At 32.8% G+C, this 26,272-nt stretch overlaps 2 protein-coding genes across 3 annotated transcripts; both read right to left on the minus strand.

Annotated features, from left to right (window-relative positions):
• Positions 1 to 4,766: 4,766 nt before the first annotated feature.
• On the minus strand, positions 4,767 to 19,962 carry LOC142618718 (uncharacterized). 2 transcript variants are annotated; one of them, XM_075791719.1, is made up of 5 exons: positions 19,032 to 19,962; positions 17,493 to 17,996; positions 16,947 to 17,068; positions 15,347 to 15,644; positions 4,767 to 5,359 (listed from the first exon to the last, which is right to left on the minus strand). In XM_075791719.1, the coding sequence occupies exons 4-5, from the start codon at positions 15,618 to 15,620 to the stop codon at positions 5,208 to 5,210; spliced, it is 426 nt and encodes a 141-aa protein (XP_075647834.1). In that variant the 5' UTR covers positions 15,621 to 15,644; positions 16,947 to 17,068; positions 17,493 to 17,996; positions 19,032 to 19,962; the 3' UTR covers positions 4,767 to 5,207. The 2 variants fall into 2 exon arrangements, with proteins under 2 accessions (XP_075647834.1, XP_075647825.1); XM_075791710.1 differs by lacking the exon at positions 16,947 to 17,068.
• On the minus strand, positions 16,326 to 19,188 carry LOC142642879 (uncharacterized). Its single transcript, XM_075817348.1, has 4 exons — positions 19,032 to 19,188; positions 17,773 to 17,996; positions 17,493 to 17,666; positions 16,326 to 16,379 (listed from the first exon to the last, which is right to left on the minus strand). The coding sequence occupies exons 1-4, from the start codon at positions 19,186 to 19,188 to the stop codon at positions 16,326 to 16,328; spliced, it is 609 nt and encodes a 202-aa protein (XP_075673463.1).
• Positions 19,963 to 26,272: the final 6,310 nt, after the last annotated feature.

Here is a 26,272-nt window from a genome sequence, read left to right on the forward strand (position 1 = left end):
GAGAGAAATTCCCGGGTAAATAAATAGATGAGAGAGCATTAAAAAATTATATTTTTTTATCCCATTTAGCTACAGTACCATCTTACATTTACGATGGTACTGTAGCTATATGGCAAAAAAAATTTGGCCTTTTCCAATTTGCCATTTTCATTGCTGAGCAGTTTTTGAGTCTAAATGCTAAATGCATCTTACATTTGGCATATACCACGCTCACTGCTGATGCTCTTACAGTAATGCTTAGTGTATCACACTATCACTAGGACTCTACCTTAGCGGTACAGCTCAATAAGACTCCTACCAAATCGGAATCCTAATAGCTTGGCAATACTTTGGTCTTTTAAATTAAAGATAGAATTGGGTTCTTAAATAGTGATATTTGTTTTTCTTGCATACCGTGCGGCATTCTTTCCTTCTATTCCCAATGTTTTTCAAATCCGTGATTATCAAGGTACCTATCGCACAAAATTTTGATATTTACGGTTTATTTTCAATATGTCTTTTAAAGTTCCATGTTTTTCTTTTGGATTATGCGCAAACAGGATTATATATTAAAATTTTAAATATGCGAAGCTACAGTTTATAAACTTTATATATACTTCTCAAACAATGAAAAAAAGCGCTAATTGTTCCTTCTTTTACCTAAATATTCAGTAGTCTAATTTGTTTGTAGACAATTGCAATCTTTATTGTAATTAGTAACATTAGGTTATTATTTTGGTTTATAGATCAATATACTTTATAGTAACTGAATGCTAATATATAATCAGTTTTCAAGTCAGTCTTCATTTGTGGTTATTGGGTTGCAGTGTTTGAAAATTAAACCAAAATTCACTTAAATTTTTAATATTTTTTTTGTCCTCGGAGAATTTCCTCTTTGGAAAATTTCAGTAGATTGTGTTTCTTTAACTATAGATACATACCTTGGATTGTATCATGTATGGCTTTAGTTCTTATTCGGTCTTGTTTGATTTAAGTGATTTTTAATTTCACTATAAGGTTTCAAGTTTGTATATATAAACATAGTGGGCAAAATTCATATTTCCTCGTTATTAGGCAGTCAGGACGTTGATGACGATGGGGGAAAATTCCCAAGAAAAGAAAAAACAAAAATTGGAGACACAGGTTGGATTTGAAGATCTATGTCCGGAGCTTGTAGAAAAAATCCTCTCTCATATCCCCTTAAAACCTCGTACAAGATTGAAGTGTGTATCAAAGACTTGGTGTGATTTAATAACCTATATTCGCCACTCGAGCTCCTTCAAATCTTCCTTAAGCATAGTTTATGATCGTAGGGGACAAGACAGAATGGGTGAAGCCATTTTCATCACATTTGAAGACCGAGCACTCCCACTCTCACTCAGTCACACATTCCATTGTGGCTTCTTGCTCGATTCTTGCAATGGCTTGCTCTTATATTTGGCGATGGATAAAGAACATGTTTCCAAGGATGGAGAGGCTTGTGCAAAGTTTGTTGTTTCAAACCCTGTTCTTAACCAATGCCTTGAAATTCCTTTCCATCAGAGATGGCACTGTTTTATTTTTGCAGCTCGTCTTTGATGGGTCACAAAAACACTTCAAGGTGATACATTACTCAACGTACAGATTCACTCATTCCCGCAAAGTAATCAAATGCTACATATTTTCATCAGAAACAATGGAATGGAAAGAACATGAGGCAAGAGTTTTCAACTCCTCGTTTTCATGTGTTATTAGTAACTGCCATTATGCTTCACTTTACTGGAAGGGAAAGCTCTACAGCATATGGGGCAAAAGCATGCTGGTTTATAATGTTGAAAATGGTTTCTTTACTCTCGTGTCATTACCAAGAATAGGGCAATGGCCTTGGAATGAAGTGTTATTGTGGGAGTTCGAAGGTCAACTACAATACTGTCAATCAGGATTTAGAGGATTTCATATATGGACTTACAAAGACTTAAACTGCAAGTGGTTGCTCAAGCAGAGTGTGACGGATGATGAATTGAAGTTGCGAAATTGTATGTTATTTCTTGATGATGAGGAAAAGAGAAGGTTCCTAAAAAGTTTATATTATATACGTGTTGTTGCCTTTGATGATGATCTGCAGGTCGTATATCTTAAAATTTCAGACGCCATCTTTTCTTATAGCCTAGAGACTCGACAATTAGCGAAAGTCATGTGCTCTGATCCTTCTTCATTTGACTTGCACACAGTCGATAATTTTCCATTAATCTTCAAAGTTTACCAGTTTAGATAATAGTCTTCTTTCGCATACCAGCCAAGAGTAAGATATCCTATGGTTTCATTTGCTCCAAATGTATCTGTCAATATATTCTAAACTTGATCATATTTTGACATATTATGGATTTTGTGACTCAATTCCCAAAATGTAAAAACTTCATAATATTGTGTTTCTTTAGCTTATAGATCTACCATTTAGATTGTATGTTTTATGGCTTTGGTTCTAATTCGGTCTTGTTTGGTTACTTTGGTAAAATTCTTACTAAAAGGAATCAATGTTTTAGTAGAAGCATTGTTTGGTTGATAAGATTACAGCTTGTTAAGAAACAAATTGTACCATTATACAGATTTTGGGGGGCTTAAGACAAAAATTTGGAAGGAATTCTTATATGTTATTTAAATAGATATTTAATTTCATATGTATTCAAAGCAACTTCATTACTCTTGTTACTTTGTTATTGATGTTTACATGCTATTGTTACTGCTGAATGAGCAATAATTTTGGCTCTTTTTTAATGGGAAAAAATCTTTTTATTTGTGATTTTTTAGTGAAATGAAAAATGGTCAGATGTGATGGGTTATAACACTTTTCAACTTCTTTATCAAACAAGTTTTCAAATTTTGGTTTTAATAACACGGGTCTGTTTGGATAGAACCTATTTTGCTGAAACTGAAAACTGAAAACTGAAAACACTGTAGCAAAATAATTTTTAAATGTGTGAATAGTATTGTGGGACCCATTTTTAATGAAAAAGTTGCTGAAAAGTGAAATTTATGGGACTCATGAACAGTAATTTTGTATACTGTTCATAGCTGAAAGTCAATATATGCGGCTGGGTTTAAAAAAAAAAAAAAAAAAAAAAAGCCAAAACGCGGACGTGGACGCAGAACGCGGATCCAAACGCCCTCACAGTTTGACCCACGCCATACTAAATTTTTTAGATGGAAGCAGGCTTGAGCTCTATTGTTTATGATAGTAAGTTTCCAATTGGCAAGACCTGTAGGCAGCAAGTTCTTCCTGTAGTATAAGTGATCTTGTAGTTCTATATGTGGAAAAGCCTTTTATGTTTAACTTATCAACATGAATAGTTGATTCTGATAATGGTTAAGAAATGTTTATTTGATCAAAGCTCAAAAGGTATATAACAGGGCTTTGCAAGTGTACTAATATATATGATTTACATGCCATTTTATAAGATTGCTTGCAATTACAAATAAGCTCTACAATTGAGATAGAAACAAAGCTTAATAGTAAAAATTCAATTAAAATTTATTTCAGCCCATTATCAGAACAAATTTAAAGTTCTGAGCGTCCACCCTAGCACTTCATGAGTGTGAGTGTGTAACATAGAATTTCTAAGAGTTTTAAGTTGTAAGAATTGAAATTTCCAAGAGTTTGACATTTATTATGTTCAAATAACTATTTCACTAAGGTTTCTTTCCACTTTATTTCCCTAAATTTTATTTTTAGAGAACTTTCAAAAGAAAAAGAAAAAAAATTGTTTCTTTTTTTCAATATCAATTGCTATTTTTTTTTTTGAAAATTGTTTTTTCTTTCCAACTAATAACCAATCGTGTTTTGGAATTTGAAAAAAAAAAAAAAAAAAACTGCCCTCATTTTCTCTCCCTCTCCCCCTTGGCTTTCACCTTCCACCTTAGGGAGTTTTTTTTAAGTAATTAATATAACATATAAAGACACACTTAAACCCAAAAGGCTTAAGCCCAATGGGTAAGTACTCAATTATGTTATATTAACCATTCATTCTTCTCATCATTATTCAATGTGGGACTTCACTCTCATGTGTATACCCACCAATCTCCCTCTTACGTATGAGTCTTTGCCTCTCTGTGAGCTTCAAGACCTTTCTGTGGGCCATGAACAAGTCCTACTCACTCCCCATTGCCTAATAGGCTTTTCCCTTCACTAGTGCATCACCCATGGACCTCCACGTGTCAATCTCGCATATCTTTTATCCTTCATGGGAACCTCACACCTCATCGTTGTCTAGTACCATTGGTAATAATACTCCCGTTGTCTAGCACATTGGCAATAATACTCCTTTGTTGGATCTTTTCCAAGATCGTTTGTGTGGGTTTTATGGGCTTGCTTAGTGCAATATACTATCCCCGCTCCAAGCATTGATACCACTTATTAAGGAGATAAACACATTTTAATATAACATAAAGAGACACACTTAAACCCAAAAAAACTAAGTCAATGAATATGTACTCAATGATGTTAATTAATTACTCATTCTTCTCATCATTATTTAATGGAGGACTTCACTCACACGTGTATACCCAACAGGTGACTCCGACGATTTTGATTCTAATTTAGTAACTATTTCACTAAGGTTTCTCACTAAATCCTCAAGCTAGGGTGCAATAATACTTGTTCATTGAATTTACTAGTAAGTTGTGTGTTGGATGCAACATAAGGATCATGGTCGTGCTCGTGTGGCACTGCCTACGGCCCTATATTCCTCTTCTCAGCTATTCTTCCATCACAACTCCACTGAATACACAGTTGGTCCATTGTTTGCTGATGATGGAACATAGTGCTTACAAATATATTAATGTACTTGTTAATACACACACATTACTGTACATCGTACACATGTATTTCATATAAGGAGGATCTACAATTTACAAAATTTGTCTCCAAACTGTTTTCGGAGGAATCTTCTTCAACCCACTATACGACATTTTTTATAATTATTTATGTATGCTTGTGATCAAATGAAAATTAAGTCATCTAAACTGGTTAGATTATTAATTACTTCATATGATTAAAAGCACATGTTGATGGTTATTTTGATGATCATGTAATAAACTTGAAGAATATTTCTTCAAATGCAGTTTGGACAAAAATTCTGTTAATTTAGATTAGAAAGGCATGAAACACAGATATTTCCTAAACTTTTTCTTTCTGACAACAGCAGCCGTGTTTTCTTGATCTGCAGGTAATATATGGCTACGGAATGGTGGGGTCAGATTGTGAGAAAATTTGATGATGAACCTTCATTCCTGAGGTTTGGTTTCGGAATTTTGCTTCCTTGACGGTGCACAGCTGATTCGGGTGTAGAACTATCAGTTTTGGGGATTTCTGAAGGTGTCAACATTTTTTCTCTATTAGGAGATCCTGCAGAGCAAATATAAAGTACATTGATTGATGTTTATTATTATACAGAAACAACAGTAGCAATTGATAGTAGAAGGATTCCTTGTTTACAGCAATAAAAGAAAGTGTAACAAAAGCTCAGATATTAGTATGGGCATCAAATTTGATGAGAGTGCCATCATAACGTAACAGGAGAAATTCAGAACTCAGTAGAAGATGGTTGAACTGCAACAGATTATGGACATACTGGGAATCTAAAAGAAAGTAATTAATGCAATTTAAAATCCTAATCGCACTAAAAATGCATCTGGTCTCACTTGACAGCCTAAGGGCTGAATGATAATACATGAAGAAACAATTGTCACAATGAAATCTATAACAAACAGCTCAAATGGGGCTCACACACATCCGGTGGGTCTTGATTTCATGATCTCGCCCTCTATACATTACAACTGGAGGAGCTGTCATCGAATCTATAGCTCATTGGTGAGAATGGACTTAGGAATTCATAGTTGTGGTGAATAAAAATTTGAACTTAGCCAAGGACAAAAATGCTAAACTTCAGCTGTAACATGATACTATTTTATTAATTCCAAATAAGTTTCTTAAATCAAATAGTAATCACATTGGACTGGAATGGGAATATCGTTGTTGTACATCAAACTATAATCTAAAATGCTTTTAAGCATGTTAGATGCCTCCTTTGTAGAGAGCCTGACTTTCAACGCTAAGGTGTTAGACTAGACAAAATACAATTTATACTCTACGGAAGTAGGGACTTATTAGTTATTATTAGGTCAACAATCACTTCAACTTCCCCCTTGGTCCTTGTACCTTTTCTTCTGTGAGTGCTATTAGTTGGGAAAAATACATTATTTTTAGGGGCAAACACATGGGATGGTATAACCCGTTTTTATAGTATCTTTTTATATTACATTATCCATAATGCTTGTACTCTCTTACAAACTATGAAGTACAAACTTAAGGGTTGATATTTTTCATTTTTTTTAATTATTAATTTAATCATTTAATTAACATTCTTAGAGCATTTGCATCAGCTCATGCAAAATTTCCTTCTATTTTACCCGAAAAAACCTACTTTTTCTATTTTACACAGCCACTTTTACAAAACACTCCCAACAGTCGGTCTATTATATACATTTATTCAAATAAAATAATCATTTATTTCACACTTTCATCTCTCTCACAGAACCAACACAACCCGTACAGCCACCGTCCTCAACCACCATCTCTCTCAAGATTGATGCCTCTGGCCTCCAATCACACCAGAATCCCAAAGAAAACTAGTAAAAAACAAAAAAAAAAAAACCCAGTAAAAAAAAACCAAAAAAATCCAAAGATTGATGAGATGATCTCTCTCACAGAACCGACACAACCCGCACAACCACTGTCATCAACCACCATCTCTCTCAAGATTGACACCTCCGGCCTCCAATCACACCAGAATCCCAAAGAAAACCAGTAAAAAAAAAAAAAAAAACCCAGTAAAAAAAACCAAAAAAATCCAAAGATTGATGAGATGAGAGAATATGAGAGCTGCTCCTCGGCGTCTTCTTCTTCGTCAACGTGGTGGCCTAATTTCTGCTCCTTGACGCTCAGAACAAAGCCTCAGGTTTCTCCGTCGGAGAACTTCGTTCGTGTTGTAGGCAACGGACTCGTCCGGCGACTCGGCTTGCTCGATCTTGTAGGCGACGGACTCGACTTGCTCCTCGACAATCGGTGGAAGCTAGAGCAGGCCAGATTCATGAGATGAGAGAAAGGGAGAGTTGTGCGCCTGTGTCTCTGATGAAATGAGAAAGAGCGGGAGGTGAGAGTCAGTACATGGAGGAGAGAAGAAAAAAACTATTAAGAAATTAAATAAACATGCTACAATACCCATGTAAATTTACACGGTACTGTAGCAATTTGCATTTTATAGCCGAGTTTACACCCATTGATGTGGGTGTTTTTTTGCTCAAAATGTGTAAAATTAGTGACTTTTTTTCATTTTGCACATTTATGCATCCACTGATGTGGATGCTCTTAACACTTTTATTTCTTTCTTTTCTTTGTGTTGCATCCTCTTCTCTCTAATTATGTATGCATAAAAAAAAAAGTCTGTTAGAGTAAATTTTAATTTATTGACTTATTTTATTATAAATGTTTTTTTGGTAAAAACAAGTTCTGCTTATCTAAATAATATAAAAAAATGAAAAAGTAAAAAAAATGAATTATTTCAAACACACACTAATTAAGAGTACTTGCATCAATACCTGTATAATAGAAAAAGTACTACATTTTAGTAAACTAAACCCAAAATTCACTGGCCATATAAAGTTATGTAAAAATACATGGTTGTTATAGTAATCGTATAAATTTACATTGTCCTATTAATTTTGCAGTTTTATTTATTTATTTTATGTATTAGTTTTTTCTTTTATGTATTTGAGGATGAATGAAGAGCGTAGTCAAATAGATAGTGATTGTTGCATGAAGAAAGATAAATAATAAAAAATATTAAAAAAAATTAATATTTTAATAAAATATAGTGTAAAATAAATAATTTGATTTGAAATGTTCTGAAAAATTAGTATATAAAATAGAAAAAAGATAATCCAAAGTAGATAAAAAAATTCCGTTGAAGCCTATGCTAATGCTCTAAGAAAGCATAGAGCATTTAAACAGATGACTGCATATAAAGGATGGGTCTAAAAACTAATTTTCAAAGAGATGCTTCAAATGTACTGATCCGGTTTTCGGTGCTGCTTCTTTTTATTTTCTTTTTTGGGCATCCTCAATGGAGGAGGATATGAGAATTTAGAACCTACCAGAGTATCTTGTATTTTCTAATTGCTAATTTGCTACCCAGCTCAGCTCAGTTGGGTGGGGCCGCCCTTTTAACAATTTTATATTTTTATTTTCGGACTGTAAACCATATATACTAGTAAGTAGTAGCTTCTCAAAATTGGCCCAGTGGGCTTTTTTTTGCTTAGCCATCTCAGTTCTTCCACTGGTCAGGGTACATTGCAGGCTCCGAGTTATATAAACATCCGATGTGTATAAGGTTTTGCAAGGATTTATTTGGACTTTGGAAAGGGTCCTAACTTGACCAAATTATGGACCAAGGTTTTATATTTTATCTGTTTTGTTATGCCGTGACGTGAATAGTTTTAGTATATTCAAAAGTACCTCATAGCATGTTGAACTCAAGTTTAAGCGGGCAAAGTCGATGACCACACGTGTAATACCTTCCTTTTTATTAAAAAAGAAAATCACAAACCACACCGAATTACACATTTATTTATGAAGCAAGAATATGCAACTTGATCCAAAAACAATTGGTTAATAATGTTTTTTTATAGGTCTTTAAATATATTTTATTATTCAGTATGGAGCTTTCTTTTATGCTATGTTGATTGGCTGGAATTGAAGACATTTCAAAACTTACGGGAATTCCAAAAATTTTAGGTGTTGGGTTGATTAGTAAACTTGTAAAAATATCTTCCCCAACAAATAAAAAACTTAAGAGAATTAGAGTCCGTTTAGATTGAACTTATTTTACTGAACTGAAAACTGAAAACTGAAAACACTGTAGTAAAATAATTTTTAAATGTGTGAATAGTACCGTGGGACCCATTTTTAATGAAAAAGTTGCTGAAAAGTAAAATTTGTGGGACCATGAACAGTGTATTTGTGCACTGTTCATGGCTGAAAAGTCAAACCTTGCGGCTGGGTTAAAAAAAAAAAAAAAAAAGAAGCAAAACGCAGACGTGGACGCAGAAACTTGGATCCAAACGCCGTCTTAGTATCTACCGCAGATTAGGGCTGGAGCGGGAATTGATGAAAATTACAAGTTTACAACCTCTTATAATATCTCTCAATAGAGCAAGACTTAGGCACAAGACTTAAGTGCTGTTTCTTAGGTTCCTTTCTTAAGATTCTACTATGTGAATTTTTTCTCATTAAATGGAAATATATGTTTTAGTTAAGTTGCCACGTGACCGAATTTTAAGAAGAAAACTTAGGCTCCGTTTTAGAGTTCATAAGGAAATGAAATGGAATGGAATAATTATAAGGGAATGGAAATGAATGGAATAGAATAAAATGTATTTAAGTAAGGGAAAAGAATGGAATGGAATTGAATTAAAATAAATGAAATGGAAATGAATGAAAATGAATAGAATATAAGTAATCTTATTTGGGAGTAACATGGAAGGAATGAAATGGAATCATTTTATGACAATATTACTATTAAATTCCTATTTTAAAATAAATGGTTGAATATATAGGTGTATTTTAGAAGTTTTAGTAAAAAATTCATTAAATCTAATTTCATTTCCTCTCATTCCCCTCAATTTCGAGGGAATGAAAATTTGAGGTTTTAAGAGAATAGAGACGAATAAGTGTTCCCTCCTATCCATTCCATTCCCTCCCACTTAAACTCTCAAATAAGGGAATGGATTTTCCATTCCCTCCATTAAAACTTCCAAACAAGGGAATAGAAGAATATTTTAAAATTATTATTTTCATTACTTTTCATTTTATTCCATTCTCTCCTTCCAAACAAGGTCTTAAGGCTTCGTTTGAGAGTTCATAAAGGAATGGAATGGAATGATCATAAGGGAATGGAAAGGAATAGAATGGGATGATATGTATTTAAGTAAGGGAAATGAATAGAAAATAATAGAATGGAATGGAATTAAGTAACCTTAATTGGATATTTTAAAATAAAGGAATGGAAATGAATGAAAATAAATGGAATGTAAGTAATCTTATTTGGGAGTAACATGGAGAGAATGGAATTATTTTATGACAATATTACTATTAGACTCTTATTTTAAAATAAAAGGTTGAATATATGGGGGTATTTTAAGAGTTTTAGTAAAAAAATTATTAAATCTAATTCTATTCCCTCCCATTCCTCCCAATTTCAGGAGAATGAAAATTTGAGGTTTTAAAGAAATAGAGAGGAATGAGTGTTCTCTCCTACTCACTCCATTCCCTCTCACTTAAACTCTCAAACAAAGGAATGAATTTTCTATTCCTTATATTAAAACTCTCAAATAAGGGAAGGAAAAAATATTCTAAAATTATTTTCTTCATTACATTCCATTCCCTCCTCCCAAACGAGGCCTAAGGAACAGCACCTAAAGTACTGTACCTAAGTTTTGTCCCTCTCAATAATAATGTTTGTTAAGCTTCACATTCTTGAATGTAACTCGTCGGATAGCTTGAATTTTTATTTTATATTTTATATTTTATATTTTGCTGAATATCGGATAGCTTGAAATTGACCCAATGAATTGTTACTCGAGAGTCGAGGAATTGTGGGCATATTGAACACGAGGAGGTTATGGGACAATTTGGGGACCGGAAAGTTTGACACGTGGAGATAATGATGGTTAGTAAATAGTGGGTGAGAAGAGGAAAGGTGACATAAGAGGGGGTGACAAATTTTGATTTGTATAAACTATAATGTAAGAATCATCACAAACTTGCAATTTTCATTCAATTTGGGAGGATAGCAAAATGTGTGCCCAAAGGAATTTGTATATGTGCTTTTCTTTTCTCCCTTAGCAACTTCCTTTCTTTTCTCTTATTTTCCCTCTTTCCCCTCTTTAAACACAACGTTAAGAGAAATCTAAATCTTGAGAATCAAAAGTTTTATCAAGCAAACAATCTTTTAGATAATTCTTTGAGTCATCATTGAATAATTACGCGGAATTATTTATTTATTATTTATAATAAGAAATACTGACATATTAAATATGTTATCCAAGCTTCCCAATTGGGATTCAAAAATAAAAATGCTGCCTTTGCAGCTCAAACTCACGCCCTCCCCTTGCTCCTCCAACTAGTGTGGTAATGCACACTGTTGTGAAATTTTAAAATACTCGCAAGTGTACGAACCGTACCGAAGTATAGTTTGACAAGAATGAGGTCGAACCCACAGAGACTTGAATGAACGTAGGAAAATTAATTAAATCTTAACTAAATTAATCCTAATCTAGTTTAATAAAAATTGGTTGTTTTAAAATTAAATAAACTAAGCAAATGATAAAATTAAGCAAATAGTTAAACTAAGCAAAAGATATAAAGTAATAAAAAGATGTAAACAATCAAGGGAAAAAAAATTAAGGTTTTGGAATCCGCCTTGTAAGTCATGTCAGCATATATTTATGATCATTAATTTTTCCCAACTACTACATGATAATCTAGAAATCAATCTTGCTATCATGGAAAATATTCTCATTAAAATCCTTATTTTAAAAATCAAAAGCATATTCTTCTTCGCTTCTTAAGTATAAAATCAAATCATCAATTGTATCTATAGCCAAACAAATCACAAAATATATCCAGTTCTAAAAATCAAATCATAAATTGTATTCATTGACAGATAAATCACAAGTGATATCTAATTTTATAATCAAGAAATAATAAACCAAACATTCAATTAATTAAGACAAATCCTAAATCATGAGAAAAACATGATTAAACTCATATCTAGAATCTCATCTTAGTCAATTGATATGAAGCAAGAACAATTTAAATCATTAAAGAACAACTATTGTGAAAAAAATCAAATCACATAAATATTACTAATAATCTTTAACAAGATTTCATCCTCAACCATAATTATAAATTTAGCTACTCATATACTCATAGTAATTAAAATAAAACACAAGAATAAAATACTAAACATTAAACTAGACAAATAAAATAAAACTAACTGTCATGGAAGAAAACCAAAGAAGTAGCCGCACTCTCTATGTTCAGCCTCCAGCGCACTGGCCTCCTTGAATTTTGCCCTAAAGAGCCTTTAAATAGATCAAGGAATCCTATTACAAGTTGAATTCCCATTTGGGAAAAATTCCAGATTTTTAGGCTCCACTTAACTAACAATTTTGGCCCATTTAATATCAAAATTAGGACTTTTGGTAAACTACAAAGTTGTAGCTCTTTAAGTTAACTTTCCAGCCCAACTTGAATCATCTCAATTGAACATCTGATCCGAAAGTTATGCCAAAAATACTAACTGATGTGCAGGCTGGAATCCTAATCCGAATTGAACTTGGATTTGATGTAAATTTCCTCTGATTTCTTGCTCCAATTGGACTTAAATTTAATTGAGTTGGCCTTCTTTAACTTCACCATGGACCTTGAAAAAGTAAAGTCCATTAGCTTTCTTCTTTGCACAAATCCATTTATTTAATTCCATTCTCCTACAAAAGACAAATTCACGCAATAAGATTCAATTAAGCACAAAATTGATTGTTCACCATTATTCCAAAACCAAATATAAAATGCATGAATTACCTCAAAATAAGTATGATAATGCTTTCTAACAATGATATAAATATGCAAAATTAAGCTATTATCAATGCACATCACACACATAAATATATAATCTTGTTATAACCCGGAAAAGATGGATATGAGAAAGATAAATAAAATTGCTATTCATACCACACACACACATATATATATATCTTTCATATATGTTCAAGTTTTGGGTCGCCATCCACTGACTTGAGTACCTGACAATATATTAACACAAACTGTTCTGTATGTTAACTGCTGAGCAAATATTCAATTCCATTGGCAATTTGAGCCCGGAAGCCAACAGCTCAGGCCGTCCCCATTGCATTCGTGCAGCCAATACAAATATCACGCCCTAATGTCTATGAATACGTTAACCAGTACATACTAAACATTATGTTAACCAGTACACACGAAACATACACCAGTCACTAATCAATGTTGTCCAGGATTATTTAAAAATAAGTATATTGGTTTATTTTCATCTTAAAATAGAATATATACAGTTTTTAAAGCATTACATTTTTCAGAAGGTGACTTTTACATGATAAACAAAGATGACAATAACCAACTCTGACCTAGAGAGAGCAATATACAATACTCAAGTACAGCAAGTGAATCTATCAAAAAAACAGTACAGCTAGAGAGTTTCTTAAATTTGAAGTTCATAAGAAATAATAGGCAGCTCGAAAGCTGAACCTCCTTCGCCCTTTACATAAGTCGTTACACAAACAATGAAACAATCAGAGTCCTACCTATTATGTTCCTCAATTAATTAGACTAGTACTCTGGCTGCCTCAATTTCACACACCTTATCAGCTATTCAGCCACAACCCCACTGAATTACACAGCCATGATTTGCTGATGTGGCAACTTAGTGCTTACAATATATTAATGTACTTGCTTATATAGCTTACTTACACCACACATTACTGTACATATGAAATATTAGGAGGATCTAAACTTTACAAAATTTGTCTCCAAACTGCTTTTGGAAAAATCTTCTTCAACTGTGTGACAATTTCTATGACTATCCATGTATGCTTGTAATCGTATGAACTAAACTGGTTAGATTATTAACTGCTTCATGTGATTAAAAGCAGTGTAGATGGTTATTTCTATCATCACTTAGTTGACTTGAAGAATATTCCTCCAACGCAGTTTGGACGAAAAATTCTGTTAATTTAGAATGACATGAAACACAACAGATACTTCCAACACTTTTTCTTTTTGCCAACATGAGCCATTTTTTCTTTATCTGCAGCTAAACGATTATGGCCACTGAATGGAGGGGTCACATTTTGAGAATTTGATGATGGACCTTCATTCCCGAAGTTTGGCTTCTGAATTTTGTTCACTTGACAGCGCATAGCTGATTCGGGTGTGGAAGAATTAGTCTTGAGGATTGCTGAAGGTGTCAACATTTTTTCTCTATCTCTATCAAGAGATCCTGCAGAGCAAACATAAAGTAACTTAATTGATGTATATTATTATAGAGAAACAACAGTAGCAATTGAGAGTAGAAGGATTGCCTGTTTACAGCAATAAAAGAAAGTGTAACAAAAGCACAGATGTTAGTCCGGGCATCAAATTTGACGAGAATGCTATAAGAATTGAACAGGAGAAATTCAGAACTCAGTAGAAGACGGCTTGAACAGCGACAGATCATGGACGTACTAGGCATCTAAAAGAAAAGTAATTGATGCAATTTAAAATCCTAATCTCGCTAAAAACACATTTGGTCTTACTTGACAGCCTAAGGGTTGAATAAGATACTGCTAACATATTTACAGCAAAATGATAACACACCAAGAAACAATTGTCACAAGAAATCTATAACAAATAGCTCAAAAGGGGCTTACAAAGCTTTTATTTATTTAGTTTTCAATTAGTATTTAGTAATTACACTCATCCGGTGGGTCTTGATTTCATGATCTCACCCTCTATCTTACTGTTACAACTGGAGGAGCTGTCATCAAATCTGTAGCTCATTGGTGAATGGACTTAGGAAGCCTTGTTGTGGTGAATAAAAATTTGAACTTAGCGAAGGACCAAAATGCTAAACCTCAGCTGTAGCATGATACTATATTATGAATTCTAAATAAATTTCTTAAATCAAATCATAATCCCACTGGACTGGATGGGAAAATCATTGGTGCACATCAAACAATAATCTTAAATACAGCAATGTTTCACTGAAATCAAAACTCATAAATCTTTAAGCGATGTGGCTGCTCAGCTTAAACTCAGTTGTAGCATGGACATGATACTATTATACTAATCCTCGGCTGTAGCATGATACTCTATTATGAATTCCAAATAAATTTCTTAAATCAAATCCTAATCCCATTGGACTGGAATGGGAATATTGTTGGTTTACATCAAACAATAATCTTAATCTGAGCAATTGTGCCAGATATTGAACAGTAACATTTCACTGAAATCAACACCTATAAATCTTTAAGCCATGTGGCTGCTTAGCTTTAGCTATAGACAGCATGAAAATAACAAGGCGTGTCCTTTTTGATTAACACCATAATCACATATGTAAGAATCAGTACCTCGGATTTCCTCATGTTCAAAGGTGTTTGTGTTATTCAAGAAAGATGATAACGATACCAATAGTTCTCGTAAAAACTACAACAACAAATAAAGTGGAGCAGAAAACAGTTGAAAATGTTGACAGACCTGTAGTAGATGGAAGCACCTTCACCTCATTTGGCTTGGCAGGTGCAGAGACATTGAACTTGCAACCAGCACCATTCTGGTTATTATCAGGCTTTAGTTCTTGCAACAATTCCAAGTAATCAAAACATTCATCAGATGACATGGTCACGCAACTCGATTCTGAACTTGAACGGGATGCTTGGTCATCATTAAGATCCATTAGTTCCAAGAAATCGCCTTCGGGAGGGTGATCTATTTCATGCAGATTTTGATGCTGATGTTCTAAACCCAACATGACTATGTCGTCATCCTCACTTGCCTACAAAACATAATTACACTTCAACATACAGAGATGAACCCCCTCCCCCCCTTTTTCCTCTGCCCAAAAAGAAGAAATAGAAAACATAAACCACCAAACACACAGAAGCAAAAGAAGGGGTAAAATCCTATTAATAACCAAAAGATTAAATTCTTCTAAATGAATTTTTATTGTTTTAAAGAATAAAGTCGGCCCTTATGTTCATTGTTTTATCATACAGAATTGTCTTGAAACATCTAGTAGAAAAATATCATCATTACGTCAATACTTAGCAATTAAGAATATTTTATATGGTATAAACGTTTAGGATGTGGAAAACCCAAAGCAATATTCAGCTCTAATATTGATAACTCAGACAATTAAAATACAGAGCTTCTCCCAATTTACTAATAAGATGATAATGCCTTTCAAGGCATTCTGAAACCGGCAAGTTTTTCCCTCCTTGTCAGTTTAGTGTTCAGCCTATTGATTGACACTGCACCACACCAGTTTTTGCACTTGTTCCCCTTCTCGCCTCACCCCACCTGAATGGACATCACATCTTGTCTGCAACTTGTGTTTGGCTAAACTAAATATCACTGACCAGAAATTTCATTGGTTTAAGGCATTTGGTATATTCTTGTTTTAAGTAATTCAAATGCATTTGCCAATGAGCTATAGCTCAACTGGTACCCTCCCCCCTTATATGTCCTGAGTGGAGGGTGAGGTTGTGGGTTCAATACCTATTTGGTGCATCTGTAACTTACCAATCAAAAAATAAGAAAAGTATTATAATGCACTCATTATGAAAGAAAATAAGCAAACAGGAAACTGTTGAGATCCCATATAGAAGCCAATGACTCAGAAGATTACTTCAAAATAGCAATTAAATATTTGCAAAGCAGCTGCTCATCAACTAGTGTCAAACAAAATAAACCACCACACACACACAAATAAAAAAAAGGTTAAGTGTTACAAAGTTAGAACTCTGGGGGGTCAATTGTGTATTTCTATAGTTCAAGGGGCAAAGTGTAAAATGGGGTATTCTTTAGGGTGAAAAAGTGTAATTTCCCCAGTAAAATTCTTCTAGATGATTCTTTATTGTGTCAAAGAATGCCTTATGTTCATTGTGTTATCATCAAGAGTTGTCATTGTCTTCAAAGGTCTATTAGAGAAATATCCTCATTTAATCGACACTTAGCAATTAAATATATACAAACTTCTAGGAGGTGGAAAACCAAAGCAATATTCAGCTCTAATATAGGTAACTCTTGACAATCAAAATCCAGATCTACTCCCAATTTACAATTACAAGGATACCACCTTTCAAGTCACTGTGAAACGCAATTTTTCCTTCCTTGTCAGGTTAAGTGTTCAGCCTATTGATCAACACTGCACCATGCCAGTTTTGACCCTTGCACCCCTTCTCACCTCTCTCTACCCGACTGGACAACACATCGTGTCAGCAACTTGTGTTTGGCTAAGCCAATTTTCTATCTTATTTGGCTTGTCTGACTAGTTACAGCTCTTTAAAGCATATTTTTCTAAGAACAACTATAAACTTATTCCATAAGCTAAATGTAAGCTAATAAAACTAAGCTATACCAGATGCACACTAAAACAGTATCCCTGACCAGAAATTTCCTTGGCTTAAGGCATTTGGTACATTCTTGTACATTCTTGTTTTAAGTTATCTAAATGCATTTGCCAATGAGCTCTAGCTCCACTGGCATCTCCTCCCCTTATAAGTCCTGGGTGGAGGGTGAGATCGTGGGTTTAAGACCTATTGGTGCATGTGTAACTTACCAATCAAAAAGAAGAAAGAAAACTAATCCAAATGTGAAGGCCAGGAAGCTGAGGTTGACATACCTGAGGCTGGCTTGTGGAACTTTGTCCAATACTATTGTCGGCATTTGGAACAACTGAATGAGTAGTGTGAATGTGGTTTTCACTTGCAGTATTAGTGCTACCCAGTTTCAGCTGCTTTTCATGGTTTTGGCTTTGCTTGCCATCACGGACGACTCTGCACAGCGAGTTGGTTTCCTGCAGATTATTTCACCAAACCAGCAAATGTTTGGTGTTGATAGCAAAAAGAGAAGATATTATCCGAGGTAACAAGCATATAGTGCTAACAAATTCCATAGAATACCTTCACGTTGCTGACTTCAGAATGTCCTCTCTGTAATATACTGTATACTTGCATCACCCTGTTTGTTATACGCTCATGAGGCACTTGACTATCATAGAATTCAAGAGTAGTTCTCAAGCCAGTGGCCGTAGAGTCCAAGACAATTTTATAGGCCTCCCCTTTGATACTCCATTTTCCATGTTCATTAACTCTGTCCACCTCAGAGTTAATTAAGAACCACATGTCTGCATATACCAAATTACTAGAGATTACTCTTAAAATAGTGCAAAACATTAAATCAAAACCCAGGAATATATTAATAAGAGCAATTTTTATTCAAAGATTGAACACTAATTGAGCATATGCAGAAGGAAAAAAAAAAAAAAAAAAAAAAAACTGAACTTTTTTCTTACAATAAACATGTTCTCTGTAAGTATATCCAAACACTCTTCTTGTCTAATAAGTAAATGCTTACTAACAGGTATGGCATAAAAGATTTCAAAAATGCAAAAGAAAAACACCAAATGTTGTGGATGAGTTAATTTCTTCAAATTTGAGCAGACACATTCACAACATTTAACTTCAAAAGCCTATGATGGTGTTTTACTTATGTATTTTAGAAATCTTTTACCACTTGAAACCATAGATATGCAATACCAGCATTTATAAAGAGCTTTTGCCGGCCACTGAATCTAGGACCTAATAACAAGAGTCAGCAACCATAATGGTGAAAGGAATAAACCCAAGACTGTAATTTTTGCAGTTAACTGATAGAACTTTGGAAGTGGAGACGTAAATAGTGAACAATCTAAATTGATACCAGAAGCACAAGTGCACAACCAAAACTATTTTGGAATATATATATTCAGAGGGGGATTACATTTCATTAAAAACAAAAATAATAATAATCAGACTATTATTGAATAAAATTCTCTTTACGAAAATTTCTTTATTTTCTTGGTGATAATTCCAAGCAACCCTTAGCTGGTGAAGCCTAAGGTTCTTTGGCTGCTCTAGGTGGTGAGTCGGTGAAGCCTAGATTGTCCTGTGTCAGAATCACATATAATATTTGTGTACAGTTCTTCTAGTTGCTGATACCTCAATCCCTTTAAATTTTACCAATCACTAAAATCAGAGTTCAAATAGGTACTAAAAGCGAGTGATATTTTGGGAAAAGAAGAGAAAAAGGGGGGGGGGGGGTTTGAAGATTCCAAAATATATAAACTACCAAGATTTCTACACTATCAACATATTATAAATTGAAAGAACATGAGACTTACCAGGGGGCAGATTTTCAGGGTCATAACGTAAAAAATCAACATTTCTCAGCAAATTGCTGGGGAGGTCAAGATCTCCCTTGTTGATTTTGCACAAACACTTAATGATCTCAACAGTAAGATTTGATTCAATATCACTGGGAACTGCTGGAGGACACATTGTCAGACAATTCAAAAGGAAGGGAAACAAATCTGCGACCTGAATCTGTCCCTGCATAGATTGTAAAACAAAGGTTTATCAAGCTGCCGAAGACAATAAATAATTAGATGAGGTAGTCATATGTTGCCAATTCAGAAAAAAGAAGAAAAATGAAGAGAATTATTGTAGAATTAAATGATATGTTAGTTTCAGTATGCAAGTAAACCTCAACTTCATGAAAGACAATCATGCTGCATCATCGGACATGGTCCTTTTGGGACCAATATCAAATGAAACACTAAAACACAAAGAATAACAACAAACAAGAACCAAATTACAGTATCCTCAAGTTCAAATTTTTAGCCACCCAGACCAGTATCAACTACTAGTAAGACTGTATGAGCACCCCAATTGCAAAGTTCAACGCTTGGGACAAGATTTACATCCAAACATAATAGACAAACATGAATTAACTAAAAAAGCTAATCTAATCTCAATTAAAAAGTATATACAAAATCTAAAAAGGTAGTTTGGCATTCAAACAATCCCACAAAGTTCACTAACAAATGGTCTAAAACAAGAAATCAATAACCAATATGATTTTGCACAATATTGTGCTTGACCCAACCAAAATTCAGAACAAAAATTCTTACCCACAAAAACTCTAAGCAAAAAACAGATAAATTCATCAAATTCAAACATCGATTACTCTCAAACTAACTCTAACCAAAATAACAGAGTTTATTCCAAAATTAAATTTCCAAAATTTATCAAAATACCAGTTTGATTCATAAGGGTTTTCTCTTAAAAATAAAAAATAAAAAATCTAAAACTTCTGGGTTTCCTAAACTTTTCGATAAAAAGTAAATATATATATTTTTTTAAATTCAAAAACTTTCCTACGCTTTTCTTTTTCCTTTTCTTTCACTTTCTCGTTAAACAAACAAAAAATACCCAAAAAGGAAAAAGGCCATGAATCAAGAATAAAGGAATTGAAGATCTAAAAGGGAAATCAAGGACAATTAATGAAATTAAAAGATAAAACCAATCATAAAATTAATGAGAAATCAAACCTCAGAGAGAAAAAACAACTTCTAAGAGGGATTGGTCACAGAGAGAGAGACAGAGAGAGAGAGAGTGAACACTGATCCAATAATCGCCGAAGCAAGAAATGGATGCAAGTAAGGCGATTGTATTTTATAGGCAAAGCTCCACTCTAGTGACATTGACTTGAGATTGACCATAATTAAAAGCAGAGATTAAGTGAATTAAGGTAATTAAAACTAGCCGCCGCAATTATAAAATTTAATTGCCACCAGTAATTTTGATTACGTGGATATTCATTTTGTGATTGGATAATTTTTAGATTGTGATATTTTGCTAAATTTTTGTGGACCCCAGCATAAAGTTTTACGCGGCAAACTCCTTGCTGTGCACGCAATCCCATTTTATTAACGGAAAATTAACTTGTTTTGTGCATGGGAAAATACGTGTGGTGACGTGTCAAATTGTGGTTGGTCTTTTTCAATATTCTAGTGACAGGTCTGTCTGTTTAACATAGCCTATACGTGTTCAGACATCGAAATGTGGCAATGATTTTGTTGCAATTTAACAGTTACAACTAGTTCGGAGATTCGATGGCTGACAAAGTAATCACGGCGCCTCAACATGGTACAAGTCATGTGATAGATTAATGCATGCATGACACATTAGATTGGACATAATAAGTGGCCAAATATTTGGAAAACATGAAATAACATGTCACTCATGATATGTACTATGTAGCAATTGAAAATATTTGAATAGTTTTTTGCATTGGCTTTGACATACGTAACCTAAGCATGGACCAAAAAAATTATTATGATTTAAGCATACCCTCATTGTTAGAGGAAAAAGTGCCTGAAGAATATATTTAATACAATAAAAGTTAATTCATACGCCGACTTTGCATTTTCAACTGACGATTTCAAATGTTTTTTATGCGTGTTTGCAAGTTGGTATGTGTAAACTTTAGTATAATTAATGATTATATTTAATTAAAGAATTTAATGTAATACGTCTAAAATAATGAATTCTATATCTAGGTTTTATCTTATTTAAAAACCAAAGACAAATATAAAAAGAGACATGGTTGTGTGTGACATTTTTGTTTTTTTGAGTGAGCTGTATATGTTTATCACCGATTTATATGAAACAAAATTATAGGAGGAGAAGTAACTAATCATAAGACTTACTTAAAAGTCCATTTTTTACTAACTTGTAACTATGTGTGTGTGTATATGTATATGACTTTGAAAAACTCTATATAGATGCGCATCTTGAAAAAGAAAGGGTTGTAAAACTGGCAAAGAAGATCTAAAAATCATGTCAGTTTCAGTACATGCATGTAATCCTCAACTTCATAAAGACAAACACGTGGTATCCAGGAATATTCTTATTCTGCCTTTGGAATTTATATCAAATGAAAAGAAAATAACAATAATAAATAATAATAATAAAAAAGTCAAAAACCAAATGACAGTGTCCTCCAATATTTCAGAATAGGATTCTATATAATAATTTATATAACTTAAAACTCAAGCTCCAAGTTTTAATCACCCAGAGCATTATTAGCTACCAACTAACAGCATGATCTATGCTTTGGGAGACCATTTCATTCATACGTAATAGGCAAAGACATGTTGATGATAAGATAAGGGCATGCATGTTGTCATTCAAGTTTTCCCACAAAGGTCACAACACATGGTCTAAGAAAATAAATCAATAAATAATATGAATAATTAATGCTTGAAAAAGAAACATAATTAATGTTCAGAAAATAATCACTGTCTTAACTAGATGTCCCTGTGACTCGAATATGAACACTAATTGCTCAATAAATATTGTGCTTGAATCAATTAATGTTCAATTATTCAAGTATTGGTTTTCATGAAAATTAATTCTAATAATTAAACAATATCTGAGTTGAATATTATAATCAATTATAGAGTTTGGTTCTTAAGTGGGAGACAAAAAAAAAAGAGGTATTGACTAAAATTAAGATTTCAAAATCTTTCACTGTTATGGATCCAAAAGAGTTGTGCTTTTCTTTTCCATGATGTTAAATAGACCCAGCAAAAAGAAGTCATATTCTTATTTTTTTTCACACCCCAAAAAGTAAAAAGCAACGAATCAAGAATAACGAAATCGTAGCTCGATTTTTTTTATATCGAGAAGTTAATGAAAGATCAGGATGTAAGATCGTAAAACTAACCAAAATTAGTGCCCAGGTTAGTGAAATCTAACCTTAGAGATGGCTAGAGATCAGAGAATTGCTGAGAGAGTAATCATGACTTATATTCCTTAATGAACAAGCAAAAACAGAGGGGAGGGTTTGGCATATATTTATAATTGATACTTAACAATGGTTAACTTTTGACCCGGCACACAATCAAAATTGAACTGTATACGTACTCCCTTAGCAATTAGCCAGTCAGTGTCAATGTGTTATTAGCCACCCTCTATAAGGCCATGGCGCAAAATTGGAGGGCACTTATGTGGTGCTGTGGCTACTCTTAACCATGATTAACTTTTAACACAGTACACAATTAAAACTTATATATATTATATATAAGTAACTATATATATTATATATAATATATAGTTGAAAATTTGATACTTAATGGTTAATACTACTATTAAAAGTGGCTAAATATGGTACCTAATACTAGTTAGTAGTGGTGTGGCCGCGTGGGTGACTCTTAACCATGGTTAATTTTAACACAGCACACAATTAAAACTTATATATATATTATATATAAGTAACTATATATATTATTCATAATGTATAGTTGAAAATTTGTTACTTAATACTACTATTAAAAGTGGTTAAATTTGATACTTAATACCAGTTAGTTAGTAGTGGTGTGGCCGTGTGGGTGACTCTTAACCATGGTTAATTTTTAACCCGGCACACAGTTAAAGTTGGGACTGACACTTGGCCACCCAGTCACCCACACTAAGACACTTGATTACGTGGTCTTTCAGCATTCGCTGAGCTCATGCATTCTTTGTTAAAAAAAATTTCTCAAAAAAAAGTATATTAATTTATTATCTTGGAGTCTTTGACCCACTTTCCAATCGAATCGCGCATGGGAGATTATGGAACCTTCTAGATGATGACGTGTCACATTATGGTTGATTTTTGCCGATATTCTATAATAGGGTTCACATGAGTTTAGTTTATTTATTCTTTCTTTTTTCCCCTTAATACTCTTATTGGACAAAGTGAATTTCCTATTAAGTTTCCCTTTAAAAAAAAATCACATTTCTCTCTCCCACTATCTAATATTAAAAAAAACAAAAACAAAATTGTCCATTTATGATATATATTCCACAAGATTGACGTACGGCCAAATGATTTGATACGCTAAGCTCATACGTCTAAACCTCGTAGGCATAGTTGTTTTTTTTCTACCCACACATTGGATAAATGCATGACAACTTGGCTCTTGGGTACATCACATTTCACAAGATTTTAGAAATCAATCATGTCACTCACTACATATAGCATATTGAAATATTTGGATAGTTTATATTGTTTTAGCCATATGTGACCTAACATAACCTTTTAAGCTTGGACAAAAATGATCATGATCATGACATGACCTCAATGTTAAAAGTTAAACATCGGATTGAAGTTCATTGTTTCTCAATGTATTTATTCACAACACTCAAAGTTCGAAGTGACTTTTATAACCATAAAAGGAGATGTATCATATATGTATGTGATTTGACCACATTTTTGTTGTCGATTTTATAAGAAAGAAAGATATGGAAGTTATATAAGTCAAGAAGCTTGCAGATTTAGTTACTGAGATATGAAAGAAAAGACTTACTTTTCTTAATTAAAAAAAAAAAGAATACTTAATTAGTTAAGGAAGTAAGAATATTGGGTTGATGAAAAATACTAATGATGTAACATATTTTATTATATATGACTTTACAATACAAAGTGACATGGTAATGATCGTGATAATAGATGGATTTCAAATATTATAAGTTATGTTATGGTAATAACTGTGATGAATGGATTTCAATTATTATAAATTATGTTATGGTAATGACTACAATAGATGAATTTCAAATATGATAAGTTATGTCATTTCTTCTATCTTTGTCCTTCTCTTAGCCAAGGCATAAATTCATTAACTTTGTTTTATGCATTGTAGAAGGTAGATTTCAAGTTCAACTCACCATAATTATGCAAAACTTGATTCCTAAGATGCCAAATAGTCTCTTATTTATTTTTATTTTTATTATTTGCTAAATAAAAAAAGGGAACTCACAATCACGATCGTGGTCATTAGTTTCAATCCACTTAACCTTGTCATATATGGTGTAGAACTATGTGCACTATAGCAAAAGTTGTCAGAACTTAAACTCACATAATACTCTTCATACCAACACCTCAACAAGTGGATAAATACTAAATAGACTCTATACTAAATAGACTCTATGCTAATCAGGGATAAATACTAAATAGACTCTATGATAAATATTAAATAGTATGTATATACTTAAAATTTTATATAATAAGTCTAAAAAAAATTACATTTGTCTCCCTCAATAAAATTATATTAGACCCCTCGAATTCAAATTCTATTCCGTCCATGATGCTAATTATTAATTGTTCTGCAAATGTCAACACCATGACATTTTTTCAGGTGGAAAGAATGCAGTACTATTATTATGGTACTTCGCAAGCAAGCAAAAGCAACCAATATTATTCCTACAAGTCTATCCATAAACGTTGCCCTTATATCTACCACAAATTGATCTCCAATCCCTATTTGGCTAGTTATAAATTTTTTTTTTTTTTTTGAAAAAGAAGTTATAATTAATTAAAGAATATTGTTAAGCAATTAAAAGTAAAAATAAAAAATAAAAATAAAAAAAAGAAGAAGAAGAAGAAAGTAGTGATGCACTTTGAATGTTATTGGAGACGTGTGGAACAAGTACTTTGAATTGTGGTCAAATTAGTGGACCCCACCAACTAAGGGTCTTATATTTTATATTGTTATGATTGGTTAAAAAAAAAGTTAATTAAAAATTTGTAATAAGCTCCAACCGTTGCATATAATCGTGCTTTATTATGAATAGATAGATATAAAAACAATTGAATTTCAAAGCAATTGGGACCGTAGAATTAGAGGTGGACCTTACTTTGTCAAATGTGTACTGACACAAGGAGGTATATTATGTAGTGCTTATCCGGATGGTACTTCTAGAATGGACTAATTTTATTAGTTTTTCATTGAAAAAAAAAAGAAAAAAGAAAGAAAGAGTGGAATAATGAGAATATGCCTCGACAGTCGACACTGCCTTGCCAAATTTTTGAACTTGAAAGTAAGAAAGTTGCTCTCTGGGATATTGGGTTACACATAAACGATTTTATGGCGGGTCAGTGTCAAAAAAATTATCAACCAGATTATCTAAATACAATATAGTTTTTCATTCAAATAATTTTTCTAGCTAAAGAGAATTCCTATCAATAATATATTGAAATATAATTTTCCAACCTATGAGTTAACATAATTTCTGTGCTTCTCATTTAGGAGAACATTTAGAAAAAGAAATGCATTAGAGGGAATGGTTAATTCTGAATTTCTAGTCCCTAATCCCACTAATTTCATTGTAAGTTAAGGTTTATTTGAGATTTGTATTTTAAATTTGGAAAATTGAATAATTTCATCTTTTGTGTTTAAAAAAAAAATGATAGTAGTACTATAATGGTATTTGAGCTATTTTAATCTCATTGGAAAATATGCACAAGATTTATGCTTTATCATCATGTGTCTTTTGAAACATGTCTAAATTGGGAAGATTAACCTCCGTTTGATAAGAGATTTTTAGTAATATTGTTTAAGTGTTGTGAAAATACGTATAAATAAAAAAGTATTGTGAAAATATATATTATGATAATGTTTAAACAATAAAAACTATTGTTTAAACAACGTTACCAAACTTTACCTAATGCTTCATCATTGACAATTACACTCTCACTTTTTAAAATTCGCACAAGATTATGCTTCATCCTGTTTGTGCTTATCCTCCAAAGTCCAAA

The sequence above is a fragment of the Castanea sativa genome, chromosome 1 (genome assembly GCF_040712315.1).
Source record: "Castanea sativa cultivar Marrone di Chiusa Pesio chromosome 1, ASM4071231v1".
Classification (NCBI taxonomy): Eukaryota; Viridiplantae; Streptophyta; class Magnoliopsida; order Fagales; family Fagaceae; genus Castanea; species Castanea sativa.

Bases quoted from the DNA above. Each gene is read 5' to 3' on its own strand.
- LOC142618718 (XM_075791710.1), bottom strand. From the start codon at position 15,620: ATGTTGGGTTTAGAACATCAGCATCAAAATCTGCATGAAATAGATCAC. The intron at 5,360-15,346 runs GTCTGTCAACAT...TTTGCTCTGCAG, and splicing joins GGTGCTTCCATCTACTACAG to GATCTCCTAATAGAGAAAAA.
- LOC142642879 (XM_075817348.1), bottom strand. From the start codon at position 19,188: ATGTGTCCTCCAGCAGTTCCCAGTGATATTGAATCAAATCTTACTGTT. The intron at 17,997-19,031 runs GTAAGTCTCATG...TGGTATATGCAG, and splicing joins CCCTGAAAATCTGCCCCCTG to ACATGTGGTTCTTAATTAAC. The intron at 17,667-17,772 runs GTATTCTATGGA...AATAATCTGCAG, and splicing joins CTGAAGTCAGCAACGTGAAG to GAAACCAACTCGCTGTGCAG.